Here is a 15,906-nt window from a genome sequence, read left to right as displayed (position 1 = left end):
AGTTTTGTGTAAAGTGATTTTATCTACTCCTTAAATTTACAGTGCTACGATCCTAATAAAGTTTTGGTTATCTAATTCCAATGATTTTAATAACTCCTACAGTTATTCATTAAAATAAAACAAAATTCCTTACGGACTGTGGCAATACTATCGAAGTGTCGGAAGTGTCTTGATGCCCGTGTAATATATTGGTCTTCTTTCTTTTACGTTTGCATCGCCAGGTACGTCAATGTGTTTCTATTCTACATGTTGTAATAATTTTGTTATTTTAACATGAAATTCGTAATCTTGTCAATAATTATAATACTTTTTCTACTTTCATAAAATCTTTTTTTATTTTTCAGTATTAATTACTGTAAACCGACAAAATGGTTGCGGCAAAGAAACAAGTAAGCAAATTTTCCACGTTTTAATTATTAGGACTTATGGCATGGTTAATTACGATTTGTAAATTGACCTCCTATCATTAGTCCAATATTAATTGTTGCACGATAGGCTCGCTATTTCAATGAATTGCGGGGTTGAGAACGCTTCATACAAATTTTAGGTTATACACGTGATATTTAAAAATTTAAATTAAAAAATCTTTATATACTTAAAGTAAAAATAATTAGTTCGGGATTAAATTGCGCTTACAAGAAAACGTTATATATAATAAGCTATCCATAAGGTGTAAAATTCTTAGTTATTTCTCAAATTTGAGCGTCTTATGCAGACTCCAGTTCTCTTAGTTGTATGAGCACTGTTTTAAATTTATTTATTTTCAATTAGATTCCCGTTAAAAAGTATTGTTAACAATATGACATCCTTTAACATTAACAAAATTCTTAAGCTGGTAGTTGCTTGTCGTCTTTAGCAAGTTTCTGATTTTACAAATTAATCTTAGATATTGATTATATTTATTTGTTGGCAGAAAAAGTCAATCGAGTCTATTAACTCAAGATTGGCTTTGGTAATGAAATCTGGAAAATACTGCCTTGGCTACAAGCAGACTCTTAAAACACTTCGTCAAGGAAAAGCTAAATTGGTAATCATTGCCAAAAATGCTCCTCCACTAAGGTGAGACTACTGAGAAGTAGAGTTTCCATTTTTACCAATCAAAGGAAAGCATATGGAGTTTTAGGACAAAGAAGTATGGTTTCCACGTTATGTTGGCTCTAGCAAAAATTATGTTGTTTAAATTATAATTACACAAGTACTGTGTGCTGTTAATTTTGCTGAGTCAAACAGAATGGGAACCCTATGGAGTAGTCCAAGCATATGTGCTCACTGACAGGTGAGTATTACTAAGAACAATTTTTTAATTCAAAACATTTATTTTATTAAAAAAAAAAAAAGATTTTGTCATCTTTTAAAAGAAAGAAATTGTGTTTTAATTGTTTTATTGATTTGTCTTAATTATCTTTATATTTTAATGTCTTAAAGTTGTAATGATTATAATTAAAATGCTCAGTAATGATTGTGAGTAGGGACAGGTGTTTTGATTTACTCTGTTGTTTGTATATGTAGAAAGTGTATTTCCAAACAATTTTTTCTCTGAAAATGTTCTACATAGTTTAATAAAAATTATTAAAAAAAGTTTAATTTGTTAAGCTGTCTTCAAGTTTTGTGCTTAGCAACATGTTTGGTTGTTATTTTTGATTACATATTATTTTATGTATGTAATAATATTTGATCTTAAATCAATACAACTTCAATTCTTTCATATGTAAATTTAATACTGTTTACTTAAAATAATTATATAATGGTCTTTCATTGAAATTATGTATATTTTGTTCCTGTTGAAATTACTAGAGTATTTGTAAATGGTAGTCATAAAAGTCAATGAAGGCCTTTAGATTGAGATTTAACTTCTGTATATTAACTTTGTTCTAAAATTATTCCTTATTTTTACAGGAGATCTGAGATTGAATACTATGCACTTTTGGCGAAAACTGGAGTTCACCACTACAGCGGGAACAACATTGAATTGGGAACAGCTTGTGGTAAATACTATAGAGTATGTACACTGGCTATTACCGATCCAGGAGATTCAGACATTATTACAACTCTACCTGAAGCTACCGCTTGAATAAAACTTTAGACTATTATCATGTCTTATTATTTAATACACATTTAAAAAATCCCTTACTTATTTTCAGTTATAATTAACGTCTATTCTATCCTTTAGATAATTGGCATATGAAATTGAGATTAATGGTGTTGTGTTCTCATAAATTCCCTAAAGTAAACAATTTGATAATATTACTACATTAAAGTGAAATCGGCTTAATTTGTTTGAAATAAAAGAGCACAAAGATTTTCACATTGGACACTACACTAGATGCAGACTAGTTCCAATCAGTCTTAAGGAAAATTTGTGGGGTAGGCCTATTTGGACGCCCTAAGGCTTATATAATGAATAGTTTGTAAAAAAATATTACTTCAAGGTGCATAGAGATGCTTCAACAGTCCAAATTTCGATGAAGTTAAATAGTCATAGAAATAACAACCAAATAGATTTTTTTAGCTTTAGACGTTAATAAGAAAAAAATATTAATAGGAACAAGGTTTTACATAAAAAGTAAATCATATTTATAGATGATTAGTGGACGATGTTTCGGTATGAAATAATATATATTCTCATCAAACATCTCAGAAGACTTAGGCTCTTCGTTTGAATTACTGCAGCAATTAAAAAGGATGTCGGTAAATATTGCCAAATGAGCTTAGGCTATATCAAATTGTTTTTTCCGCTGTGAATACGCTAGTTTACTTTCTCTGAGGCTTAACTTGGACAAGCTTCAGCCTTCTTTTATGCCACTAGATAAGAAATCAAATGTAGGTGTATTTTAATTTCTTGTTATTTCTCTCAATTCGAAAAAAAACAAAGGACGGCATAGGCATTTCTTTGAAGTAAAGCGATGGCAGACTTTGAAGTTTGGATGATGGCGGCTTTATCAAGTAGCAGGTAGTGGTAGTAGAAAAATTAATAAAAAAAGGCATAGTGTAATTCCTATGCCGTCCGGCGACACCACAGTAGTGTCGTGCGCATAAGAGCCGGCGACACCACAGTAGTATCGCGCGCAAAAAAGTATCGCTCAGTGCTCGGCGCTTCAGTATCTTTTGAGATCTGTTGCTGTTGGTGTTTTGTTTAGGTAACAATAAGTTACACACGTCAAAAAGTTTTTTGTTTTCATAAGTGCTTGTGCTAACGAATGCGCGGACATCTTGCCTGACGTTCCGGACGATTTGGCCGATTCGGAAGAAGACATTGGAGATGAAAAAGTGAAAGCGGAGCAGAATCGTCGGAATATAGTGAAATCTTTACAAGGCGAATTCGACGAACGTTACGGTTACCAACTGATTTGGATGAGTCAGACGAAGAAAATAGTGCACAGTGGTCAGACTTTGATTTACCGAGGACCAATAATAAATTTGAAGGATCCCCGGGTTCAAACATATTTCCCCTGGATAAAAAAATGCCAAATTTGTGGATATTACGGCACCAGAACTTAGAAAATGATTTGGGCTTGCTATCCTTATGTAAAAAAGGCAAGGATCGATGATTATTAGTCGACGAATCCATTGATAGATACACCGATATTTCGCAAGACGATGACCCGCAACCGATTCAGTCAAATATTGTCATTCTTACATTTTTCCGACAACAACAATAAACCGGATAATGCCGACCGGCTTTTCAAAGCGCAATTCATAATTGATTATTTTTCAAAGAAGCTTATAGACAATTTTAATCTAAGTCAAAATATCTCAATCGCTGAAGGAATGATACCGTGGCGTGGACGGTTAAATTTTAAGGTTTACAATCCGTCGAAAATTACGAAATATGGGATACTCATTCGGAGGCTATGTGATTCGGTTACGGAATACATTTCTTCATTCAAGAAATATTCCGGCGTTGGACAGCCTATACCAAAGACAGTAATGGAACTATTGGCATCGTCTTATGGAAAGTGGCATCAACTCTACATGGATAATTATTACAACAGTGTAGTTTGCAGGGAATTTGCTTGAAAAGAAGATTCAAGTTTGCGGAACGATACGGCAAAATAGAGGATTTCCGGAAAAATTAAAGCGCGCAAATGTCATTGTATTTGAAACTTGCCATCAACGAAAAGGCGAAGTACTCGCACAGGTATGGAGAGCCTCGAAAACTAAATCGATACGAATGATCTCTACAATTCATAACGCCACATTGACTAACACTCAAAGAAAATGTAGAAAAACCAATTCCACAATAAAAAAAAACCAAAGTGTATTGGACTAAAACAAATACATGAAAGGGGCACCGGGACCGGGCAGAACAATATTTGAGTTTTTACCCTATATATAGAAAACCATAAAATGGTCGAAAAAAGTTTGCATGTACCTATTTTATTGCGCATTATTTAATGCATTTCGTACATGTCAATATTTCAATACCGAACAGAAGAGTCTCCGATTTCTCAATTTTTTATTGAAAGTTTCTAATTCGTGGATAAAAAACCATCTTCCGGCTCCTGAGGAAAACTTGGAGGTTGTCACAACATCGCGTTCACATCAAGCAACACGAATTAATACGTATATCAGAAACGAATAAATGGAAAAGAAGGAACTGCCACGTATGTTCTAAAAACAAGAAAAGAAGGATAACAAATTTAATGTGCAAATCTTGTGGAGTTGCGTTGCATCTTGGAGACTGTTTTGCTTCATACCATACGAAAGAAAAACACTGAAAACCAAAGAGAATGGAAATAAACAAATATATAAAACAAACATATAACAAATTTTGTATTTATTTACGTATGTATATCTTCGAAATTTCATGAAAGTAAGGAAACAGAGTTGATTAAAACTACAATTCATAATTTCCCGATAATGTCAAAAACGGCCGACAGCAAGCCGAGTAATCCGAATTAGCGCTGCCGGCGCCAAGCGAATAAATTCTTACGAAACGTGCGGACGGCAGTGTTAACACTTTTATATAATATTATATTTTATCATCTGCCAGTTTAAATCGTCCGCAAAGTGCACGCCTGTCGGTAAACAAATCTGAGACTTGCAGTTGTATGTAGCAGTTCTTTAACTACTAATTTACCAGAAATAGTTGAAAAAAAGTAATTATGTTCTATAGTGAACATAAAATGAGATATCTATTAACCTTTTTTATGATCATGTCACTTAGTTTTGATTATGTAATAAAAGCTCAGGGTGTTTTATACATTGCTACCATACAAAAAAAATCATCCTAAGTGATTGCTGCTGTCTGCAGACAATCACGGGACAATCTTTGTTAAGTGAAATCATTATTATTAGGTATGAATGAAATCATTAATAGATTAAATGATAAAAAAACAGTATTCAAGATTAAATTTTATTGCCCCCTACATTAAGGTCGATTATGTGGACACTGATGCATTTAAGATTGTTGTGAACTTCATGAAACTAACACTTGCGAATGTTGTAGCCCCGCACGTCCATTAATCTCTGTAATAAAATAAAACAAATCAATTATTTTAAATTGTGAAAAGTTTGTAAGAATCATTATACTTTTTTTCACATGAACAGCTAAGACAGAAAAATTCTTTTTCCTAGGAATTATGGAGGCGGCTCCAATGAGTTTCTAATAAATAAAAAGGTATTATGCGGAGTCTCTCCCCGTACTAAGCTGATTGTCACCTTATTCCTTCATTCGACCACTGTAAATTTTGGATACAATAGTGCTTTCCATAATACACCAACACTTCAATTTTTAATAAATTTACATTTGAATATCCGATCTGTAGTAATTATTGCAATTTTTTAAAGTTTTAAGACAATTTAGTCAACATTGTAAAAATCATTAAGAGACAAAAATTCAGTGTTATTTAATTAAATCGAAAGAAAAGACAAATCTAGTCTTACTGCCGCCGAAACAGAGGGCACTGGGAGGCCGGCCAGGACATAACACACAACTTTCATTTGTTAAGCACTTACGTAAATAGTATATAGTAACTAATCAATCGGATGCATTTTTACCTAGTTTTTTATGCTCAGAAATGCGAGGGGTTCCATTAAAAGATAAGATCAAGTAGATTTTAATTTATGCAGTTTAACCTTGCTCTCAAGAAGTTGCTGTTGGCTGTCTCACCTGCTCATTCAATCTGGGTTTTTATATACAAAAATGCCATCCATAACAAGCTATCATTATTTTAAGTAAATATGTATCATTCCAATATTCAATCTCTGGTATTAATTAATACTTGAATCTACAAGGATTTATACTGAACTTGAACTGGTCATAAAGTTCATACATACCTTTATGATTGAAATAGTTGTATTAATTCTTCTCATGTCCCTTTCGAAATTATTGGATCATGTGCAGTAACATTTACTGTTTTCCTTTAATCATCCGTAGCCTAAAAATAAAAACAAATTAATTTGGGCTCCAACTTACATAAAATTTTGCCAAACCGAGTCTACAAATGGCATTAATTAAAAGCATTAAAAAGATTTAAATATACCTGTACAAAAAAATTATACCTTCATTATAATATAAAATTTCTCTTACAAAACTAAACTAATTGATTCAACGACTATTATAACTAAAACATTTAGACTCAATTTGTCTTGTTTGTTGTTCGGCACAAAAAATGGTCAAAGCTTGTAATGTAATGCAATGTTTGCAATTAACGAAATTAAATTCATACAGATTTAGTTTATATATTTTTCGGCGCCACATACTATTGAAAGTTTAAATAATTGTACCAGAATATGTGTATAACATTGTGTACATAAGATGTTTACATGAACTTGAAAATTTGAGCTTATTCTCATCTCACGACAATTTGTTCAAATAGTTGAGATCTTACATTCCATATATCTAATCTATAAACGCACTTTAAAACTATCTAATATTAAAAATAGTCAAGAGCCATTTACCTGTAATATTTATAAAAATTATATCTTCAAAGCACGTACTGATATCTAGAAGAATATTTAATTCTGACTTGGCTTCCTTTTGTATAAAGTTTTACAGTTTGAAAGGGTTCAAGTTGTTCTATCATTGAAATAGGATTTAATACATCTTTTATTCCCATTGTGAGAAGCCATTTTATGACAAAAATGCCCAATTAATACATTGAAATTAGGGTTTATGTTAACAAGTTTCTTTGGTAATATGTATGCAATTTTTTGCTCAATCGAAATATAATACTTGATATTCTTAAATAATATATTTACTGTACCGATATAGGATACACAAGGTTTTCATTATCATAAGATTTTAATATTAAAAACAGTTCAAAACGAGTTGTGCTTTTTTATTTAGTTTAGTTTCTGAACTTTACGTAAGACTAGTAAATGTATTTTTCATCACGTTAAATCGCAACTGACATAAATTTTGATTTGTCTTATATATAAGTCAGATTTTGTCACACACTCTTTATTTAAAATTAAGCATAAAGGTATTTTGCAAGATTCATTACCAATCATTGTATCCTCACTATAATTATAGAAATAACAAGCTAAAATATTTTTTTTTACTTACGTCTCACAAGCTGCTGTTATAAAGCGTTGTAAAACCAACTTATCTTTTTAACCGGCTCTAATATTTTTCTCTACTGCTTGTAACTAAGTTATCTTTTAGTCATAATCAAAATAATAAATCATCTTCCATTTTTATATGCTACTTATATATACAATTAGACCTAAACCATCAAGTCTAGTCATTAATATTTTTTTTTGTTCCAATTGGTCATCAATTTTAATGCTCTGTTAAATTGTTAGGAGTTAAAAAATCTCATGATATTTAGTATTATTGTAATTTTATATGATAAAAAACAGTAAAATCACTTACAGATTATTGATAAATCAATACCCTTCAATATTCATGCTCTTATTTCAAACTCCAAGAATTCGAGTCATTAACGACATAGGTATACCTAAATTAATCAAATCTATATTGGTTTGATTTTTTATTATATTATTAACTATGCTTTTAATTACTAGTTTAAGTAATACTTGATTCAAAAGCTATTTACTATTATGTCCTATGCAAATTGCACATATTCAAACCTTTTTTAATATTATTCTTAAGCTAGATATAATATTTTTTTAAAAAACGTGTATTATATATTAGGGTAATATAATTTAGATTTATTCTTAAATTAATATTTTTGCCATAACTGTTTATATTTTATAAGACAGCATCATACTCTAATAATTTTCTTTAGTCATAACTCCTTGCCTTCAGTTATATTCTCGCTTTTTTATCAACACATGCCACCATTCCATAATCACTATTCACGTCAATGAATGCCATGTAATTTTCTGTGACTTTTTAAAATAATTTTATCTTAATGCATACCTCACTTTATTGCTTACAATTAATTTTCGAAGTTTAAATTCCTATTTGAGCATTAATAACTTTAGTGACCCTTTAGGATTACTTTAAAATTACCTGTTATAAATAGCATCATACCACATTTTCTTAGAAAATAAATAACCTTAAACACTTTTTATATAAATGAATTACACAGATTGTCTTTCATAATTTTATTACGAATTACGTTCTTAAAATCTAGTCCACAATGGTATGTGCATACCACTATACCAGCACTAAAATAAGAATGTCATAATTTACATTATGGTATGTTACTTTCCTAATATAATTGAGGGTCACTGACACAAAAATCAAAAAGAAAAAACATATTGAGATTAACATAACTTATATAAAAATAATTCTTTTATAACAAATATTTTCTTCATAATGCATAATTTTGTTGGAAATGTTAATCAAATTCTACACTTTTCTAGATTTGTCAAGTCTTCTAATTATTTATTAATCCTGCAATAATCTTACCTAACACTTAAGGTACATTTATGAAAAACTACTAAGTGAATCCAAAGCTTCAAACATTTGATCCAGCTACTTTTTATTTCATGTGGCAAAAAGACGCAAATATTTTCTGTTATAGTCAAACAGATCACCAACTGCCTGTAATGCAAACAATGAGACAGATGCTTAACAAAATAGAGGAAGTCTTTCAGTTTTAAACAAGATTAGAAGTATCTTCTGAAATCAAATAATTATTAATTTACTATAGAGTAAGCGTATTACTTTAATTTTGTCACAATTATACATGGTTTTCCATTGGCTCAATTTTGTTATTGTGTAATATATTAATAAATATTACTTTTAGACACACGTCTCTGCCGGGCTGGTTTCCGCAACCAACTGGCACTATGAATGTATTGCATCACGGACACACTTATGAATTAAATGTTATCCTCTAATAATAACAGTAGGGTATTGTAAATTATGTTTAGACCGTTTTACTATTTCTTAAATATATATTTATAGCAACATCTGCTTACCCTAACCAAACCTTATGTATCTTAGCTACATACCATACGTTAGACCCTATATTGCAATGATATTGTTAGATGTATTCTTAATCTTGTTATCTATCAATTTTTTAACTTAACCCTAAATTTTTATATCAATTAAACAAATCAATGTTTCACTCATTTGTAATCTTGACCAATTTTATTTAAGAAAGAAAAAGACTGCAATATCATAGACTATTTATAAAGAATAATTGTATAATCAGTTCATGTCTAAATTGTAACTATTTTCTTTGTTTAAATTGCAACTGTTATTTGATTACATCATCCGCTTAAGCTAACAATACTTCTATAAAATGTAACTTGCTTTCCAGTTTTCAAAAATTGTAAAAATACTCTATAAAGTTGAGCTAATATTGCAAAGTAACTGAACCGCAACAATAGTCTTGCTAATGATATAACTTAAAAACTAGGTCATAAAAATTGCAAGTATAAAATATGGCAGTGGAAAGTTTTAATAGTTACCATATGTGTTTGTGTACTGCGGCTGTGGTTGCTGGTAAGATGTGTATGCGGGTTGAGCATACGAGTCATAGGCGGGTGCAGGGCCACCGTAAGCAGGTTCTGCGGCACCGTAACCAGCGTCACCCGCACCGCCCACTGCTCCCGCACTACCATATAACAATAAACATAACCCTTTTTTTATCAATTATTTTATGCATTGTACTAATCAAATGCAATATGTCTATAGATTGCACCTTGATTGTTTGGCAATAACAATCATAAATGTAAAGTGTAAAACTATACATTAGCAGAATGATTATTATATATATTCACTGTACAAATCAATTTCTGATATATTCACTAACCAAAGTTTAGTATGAATAGATCGAAACTACTAAGCATTGTATGGTCAAGTGTGATAGCAAAAATATTTTAAATATAGAACACATTACAAATATTTCTGATTACACAAAGTGTAAGATTTCTAATATTTGGTAATTAATGTCCAAACTTAAAAATGACACATAAAACCACATCTATTTATTAACAGCTTCATCAAACCAGTGACAACTAACCTGTATCCATTATTTTCATAACTTTGACCGCCAGTGGAATATCCATAATTTGATCCATAACCACTTGAATAGGAACTTGCAGGGGCTTGTGCTGGTGTGGTATAGTTGCCACTTTGATATGAACTGTAACAAGACAGTGTATTAACAAACTGTTGTATACACTATAAATAATTTATTCTCTTATAATAGTCAGAAATTTAAATATCTGCATCTAAGTATCAGATGGCAATTCCTATCTTTAATAGTATCATCACAAAGAAAATAAACAAAGGGAAATATTTTATTGTCATTTCAGAGGTAGGTATTTCTAAGTTTTTTAAAACAACTCTTAGATTTAAAGAATAACTTTACAGTAATGTTCAATATATATATATTTATATAATCTTTTAAATATATATATATATAATATAATTACCTAGGTGCATTATAGGCTGGTGGTGTAAATGGCTCTGCTGATGGCTGCTCATAAGGCTGGTAGCCCGTGTGCCTGTTCAAAAATCTTCTTTAAGAAATATACTATCACATCACAATTTAAATAAATATAATTTTATTTCAGATTACAAATTAGCGTCATATATGTATCAGACGGCACATTCCTATCAAAATCATGGATCATCATAGAAATTATAAACACATATAATATGTAACAACACAGTTTAATTTTGACTTAGAGGAACTACAATTATAGAGCAATACATTGGGATGATAAGTGGTAAAATTAAATCATCATCATCATTAGATAATACTTATTTATTAGAACATAACTGTTAACTCTAACATATGCTTCCACCCTAAACTTATTTATGCACCTCAAATATGGATGTTTACAGATTAACACCTCCATAAATTTAGAACTTGTCAATGGTCTATGAAGAGAAGAGTTTCAGGGCCAATATGAACATGCTTGGCTTAAGACAAGGGCAATATGGAAGCAATCGGGGAGTCCAAGGTAACTACAAGTTTCACTATGTAAAACAAAATTAATATGTTTTCTGCAAATTTAAGAAAGAATTTAACCATACTACGCTAATGACGCCTATATTTTTATAAAAAAAAGAATGGACAAAGAAACACATTTTAAAATGTTTTCTGATAGTTGTAAGTTAACAACCAACAACAGACATTAATAAAGATGAATATAAAGCTAGAACACCATACACAACTAGCACTTTTCAATGTGTAGCTATACTTGTTATCTAATGACAAACTAATATTTGTTGGATTAATAACCAAGAATCATCACCTTATAAAATATATCTATTACAAGCAGATTAAAATTAAATCAACCACGACAATAATCAATTCAAGAAAATCAACACCATGATGGTGAATTGGTTTGCAAGTCACTTACACTGGTGGTCCATAACCATTAGGTTGTGGTGGATTATGTGCTGGTGGAGCTTGATAACCTCCAGGAGGAGGTCTAGCATTGCTACCGCCCCTTGGTCCATCAAATCTGGAAAATAAAATAATATAATATAATCTCAGACAATGGAACAATTTTATCAAATGTAAATGTGTACTTTCAAGGTTGAGGAAAATTGTAGACTATTTAAAAAAAAATTATGGAGAAGTAAAGAACAATCTGTAATTAATAATCAACTTATAAAATGATTAATGCTACAAAATCAATTAGATCAATTTCACACACACAAGTTTTCAAAAAAATTAATACTATAATAAAATTTATTTAATCAAGCAAATCTTATAGTCATCCGTGTAAAACTAATATAATTGACTATTACCACACAATAGTATTAATGTAGATGTAATCATGTAATTTTGCTATTAAGTAGAAACTTAAGGGAAAAATTATTTTATTCTTGTTTTTATCTTACAAATGAAAGACTGGGCTATAAAGAAAAAGTTTACAATTTTTTAATTGCTTTATATTGAATTTAGACTACTAATTTTTCAATATCTAAATAATTGTACAAGTTATCTCATTAATTATATTATTGCTACAGACCTTCCTCTTTTAGGTGGACCCCCTCCTCCGTGTGGTGGGCCACCGCCACGTTTGTATGGAGGTCCTTGTGACTGATTTGATGGTGCTCCAATCGCTGGATGAGGTGCAGGGGCTCCCCTTGGAGGGAGATTTGGAAGTCCACTAGGAATTGGAGCTGGTGGCCCATGAGGGCCTGGATGCGGTGGTGGACCACCAGGCAAAGGATTCATAGGAGCTCCAGGACCAGCTCTTCCAACTCGCCCTATTAATAAAGGTTTATAATAAAAACATTTATATGAACAAAACTTTCATTAAGAAGTTTTAACAGACAGGTAATTTCATAATTTAATAAAAAATTGTTGCATTACACTGACCTCTCATAGGCATGCCTCTACCACCTCTATCGTTGCGAGGCCCAAAGTCGCCGCGCCCTCTGCCTCCTCGGCCCCTCATTCCGCCAGGCCCACCCCGGTTGTTATTGAATCCACCTCCTAAAGTTAAGAAATATTATTATTATACAATCTTCATTTCATTGAGAAAACGTATTTCATATAAAAATGTTATATACATGTGGTACATACTTTGTGGTGGACCTCTTGTTTCTATTGTCGGTACAGGATGTGGGCCAGGTCCTTGTGGCCCTAATGGGAAGCGACCACCTCTGTCACCGCCTCCGCCACGCATTGGTCCTCCTCTAAAACCGCGGAGACCTCCACGTGGTCCAAGTCCGCCGCGTAAAGGACCGCCACGACCTCTCATACCAGGTCCTCCACTATTTCAAAGAAATAATTTTTTTGCAACTTGATACTGATACTAATGTTAACTTATTTATAAACCGATAACCTATAAAAGATAAATCAAAATCGTTCCTCACAGACCACTTTGTGTTGAGATTTGTTATTTTTGATTGGCTAAAAAAATTTTCATTAATATTCTGATTGAATTAAATAAAACAATAAAAAGTTTATTCTTACCGACCAAACATATCAAATCCACCGCGTCCTCTAAGACCTAGAGGGCCACCGCGACCGCCACCCCGAAATCCTCCACGCATAGGTCCATCCATTATTAATAAAATATGGCTTAGACTTGTTTATCAAACCTTTTAAATGATGTTATGATTTATTCCTATTATTAACAGATTTTATTTCAAAAATTTAAAATGCTCATTCCTGTATCACTTAGTTTAGATCAAAATGGCGTTGTACTTTACCGCACAGACGGAACCGGAAAGACACAAAAATCGCGTGGATAATGATGTCAGCCCATGAAAGCCCGGTTTTACGGTAAAGACAAAATTTAATGATAAATGAATTATTATAACTCTTAAAAGAAAAAAAATATTTATAACATAGTGATCCAAAAAAAACTTAAGAAATTAATATGAATCAAAACAATTTGTATAGGATAGTTAATAAGGAGTTAATTTCAATTATGTTATAAAAAGGAAAAGAAACATTTTTTTTTTGTATAGTGTTTTTATGTATATACTTAAGGAACACTAAAATATTTATGACACAGAGTTTTCAGAACTAGTCAGTTTGGAAATAATAACAAAAAATAAATAAAATCTAGGCAAAAGTATTCTTTTAAAAATGTTGTACCTCGTACGTTTTATAATCTGTCAACTTGTAAATTACGTTTTTATTAACATAGCGAAGCTGCTTACTCTTCGAAACAAACAACTTTCTTTAAATAGATTGTGTACAAAAACACTATGGGATAAATACTAAAAAGATGTAACCAAATTATAAATAAATTATCGTTAAAATCTTGAAAATGTGAATTAATACCAATTGCTCCAACCTATAATCTTATGGTTTCTTTTAAAGCAATATTTTCATTTTATACTCCATAATCCTTAACTCTTTTTTATTATCGATTTTAAATGATGTCGATTTTAAGATATATTTAAAATACGATAGCGATTTGTGCCTTGGCTGTATAATATCGTGTATATAATCTTGGTTTTGTGGTATCACATTAAATTAAATGTATTTAAACATCATCTATGGTCAATAAATTCTGGTAAATGAGGTAACAATAACATCCTCAGACAGATGTCAATTTATTCCAAGTAAATAAATTATCTTATAATATTTACTCATCTAATTTCGAAATGGATGATCAAGCGAAAACTTTAAAATATCTTGTTGCGGTTGAAAAGCTAGCCGAAGAGATTTTATGTGATAGACGGGAAATAATTTTGTTGGATAAAAGAAGGAATGATAATCGAGAAGCACTGCGAGAGTTAACGAAGTCTTCAGAATCTAAGTGTTGGATTACTGTAGGATCGGTTTTGATCAAAAATAACCTGGTTACAAGTAAATCCCTTTTAGAAGCTGATCAAAAACAATTGAATATTGAAATTAATAAGTTAAAGTCAGATCTCCGAGTTAAAATAAATAACTTGAGGGATTTAGAAATGCAACCACCCGTTCCTGGATTAATGTTAGTGCCCATGTCACATACAGAAATTCAAGGTTTATCTTCAGCAGGTTTATTCTCTTAGTCTAAGACAAAATAATTTAATTTCTTGATTAAAATTCTGTTAATAAAAACGTTACTTAATTATTGCAGTTTTATCAAACTGTAAGTTGATTATTTTATTTTGATATTAAAAAACTTCCACTGTGTGAATATTTCCCTTCGTTGGCTCAATAGTTACTAATGTGTCGTTTTTAAATATTCGAATGTCTTATGCAGGCTGGATAAGTATTAAAAGTTTTTTAAATCTTATTGTGAACCAATGAAAGTACTGGATGATACATTGCTATCAAAAGAGTTGGATGGATTTAAAATTTATTTCACTAGTTTAACAAACAATAACTTGTGTTAGTGGTTATTTGAGTCACAAAGTTAAGGGTGCTATGGTTTATTGTTGACATAAGGTAAAACGAGACATGAGGTGTATGGTGAGGGACCGGACTTGTGCTGGTGCAAGATGCCAACTGACCAACTTTTATGAGTCAGTACAGCACAGGCATTGTGCAAAGTAACATGCTAGCATGTGTGCACTGCACTTGAATGTTGTGACATCACTGGTAAAACTATTGGCTTTTAGTTTCTTTTATATATTTTTTTGTTGCAACTGCAATATTAGAGTATGAGAAAGGGTCAGCCACTTACCAGAAAATGCATAACTTGGCACTGATAATTCCTTTTGCAGTGACAATGCCTGATGTTCTATATTTTATATTTCATTTTAATTACCCTATATGTGTAAATAGTACTTAATAAAATTTGAATCGTTTTTAAACTACAAAAAAGTTGGCTTCTGACTCCTACATTTAAGTCGACATGTCCTATATATTTAAGTGAAAACATGATACTGAAACCGCAAAAAAACCAGTCTATAGTTGTGTGGTTGTATATTGATAAAGTAAATCAAGAACTTGATTTAAAAATAATTAAGATTTTCTATAGTAAACTAAAATGTTAAAACTATTTCTTATATGTGCAATAAAAGTGCTCTAAACATTTATATTGGCTTTCTATCTTGAACATGTTAAATCACTCCCCAAGTGTCACTATAGGTTATTTTACAATGAAAAGGACCAACTTTTACGC

At 31.0% G+C, this 15,906-nt stretch overlaps 3 protein-coding genes across 5 annotated transcripts; 2 read left to right on the top strand and 1 right to left on the bottom strand.

Moving 5' to 3' along the window:
- The first annotated feature begins 142 nt into the window (after nucleotides 1-142).
- RpL30 (ribosomal protein L30) lies at nucleotides 143-2,090 on the top strand. The gene is made up of 4 exons (XM_068772372.1): nucleotides 143-221; nucleotides 345-389; nucleotides 914-1,059; nucleotides 1,897-2,090. The coding sequence occupies exons 2-4, from the start codon at nucleotides 369-371 to the stop codon at nucleotides 2,069-2,071; spliced, it is 342 nt and encodes a 113-aa protein (XP_068628473.1). The 5' UTR covers nucleotides 143-221; nucleotides 345-368; the 3' UTR covers nucleotides 2,072-2,090.
- A 3,259-nt stretch (nucleotides 2,091-5,349) lies between these two features.
- LOC137929529 (collagen alpha-1(III) chain-like) lies at nucleotides 5,350-13,576 on the bottom strand. 3 transcript variants are annotated; one of them, XR_011108843.1, is made up of 10 exons: nucleotides 13,311-13,576; nucleotides 12,918-13,108; nucleotides 12,711-12,827; nucleotides 12,358-12,598; nucleotides 11,740-11,844; nucleotides 10,804-10,875; nucleotides 10,389-10,511; nucleotides 9,835-9,980; nucleotides 6,280-6,380; nucleotides 5,350-5,469 (listed from the first exon to the last, which is right to left on the bottom strand). XR_011108843.1 is itself a non-coding variant. In XM_068772523.1 (9 exons), the coding sequence occupies exons 1-9, from the start codon at nucleotides 13,400-13,402 to the stop codon at nucleotides 8,949-8,951; spliced, it is 1,098 nt and encodes a 365-aa protein (XP_068628624.1). In that variant the 5' UTR covers nucleotides 13,403-13,576; the 3' UTR covers nucleotides 8,503-8,948. The 3 variants fall into 3 exon arrangements, 2 of the variants coding, with proteins under 2 accessions (XP_068628624.1, XP_068628625.1); XM_068772523.1 differs by lacking the exons at nucleotides 5,350-5,469; nucleotides 6,280-6,380 and adding an exon at nucleotides 8,503-8,959; XM_068772524.1 differs by lacking the exons at nucleotides 5,350-5,469; nucleotides 6,280-6,380 and having other exon boundaries at nucleotides 9,824-9,980.
- An 807-nt stretch (nucleotides 13,577-14,383) lies between these two features.
- Pdrg1 (Pdrg1 prefoldin-like subunit) lies at nucleotides 14,384-15,613 on the top strand. The gene has a single exon (XM_068772801.1). It carries the CDS (start codon nucleotides 14,456-14,458, stop codon nucleotides 14,846-14,848), a length of 393 nt encoding a protein of 130 aa, XP_068628902.1. The 5' UTR covers nucleotides 14,384-14,455; the 3' UTR covers nucleotides 14,849-15,613.
- Nucleotides 15,614-15,906: the final 293 nt, after the last annotated feature.

Source organism: Battus philenor, unplaced genomic scaffold (genome assembly GCF_028537555.1).
Source record: "Battus philenor isolate CCGP_79_NKW_IND1 unplaced genomic scaffold, ilBatPhil1.0.hap1 SCAF_5, whole genome shotgun sequence".
NCBI lineage: Eukaryota > Metazoa > Arthropoda > Insecta > Lepidoptera > Papilionidae > Battus > Battus philenor.
The sequence above is the reverse complement of the archived record's forward strand: the minus strand, read 5'-3'. Positions and strand labels throughout refer to the sequence as shown.

What these genes read in the sequence shown, in the direction of transcription:
- LOC137929529 (XM_068772523.1), bottom strand. Translation starts at nt 13,402, where the DNA reads ATGGATGGACCTATGCGTGGAGGATTTCGGGGTGGCGGTCGCGGTGGC. An exon ending in TAGAGGCATGCCTATGAGAG is followed by an intron (nt 12,599 to 12,710) that starts GTCAGTGTAATG and finishes CTTTATTAATAG; the next exon opens with GGCGAGTTGGAAGAGCTGGT. An exon ending in CCAGCCTATAATGCACCTAG is followed by an intron (nt 10,512 to 10,803) that starts GTAATTATATTA and finishes GTCTTGTTACAG; the next exon opens with TTCATATCAAAGTGGCAACT.
- RpL30 (XM_068772372.1), top strand. Translation starts at nt 369, where the DNA reads ATGGTTGCGGCAAAGAAACAA. An exon ending in TGGTTGCGGCAAAGAAACAA is followed by an intron (nt 390 to 913) that starts GTAAGCAAATTT and finishes ATTTGTTGGCAG; the next exon opens with AAAAAGTCAATCGAGTCTAT. An exon ending in AAAAATGCTCCTCCACTAAG is followed by an intron (nt 1,060 to 1,896) that starts GTGAGACTACTG and finishes TTATTTTTACAG; the next exon opens with GAGATCTGAGATTGAATACT.
- Pdrg1 (XM_068772801.1), top strand. Translation starts at nt 14,456, where the DNA reads ATGGATGATCAAGCGAAAACTTTAAAATATCTTGTTGCGGTTGAAAAG.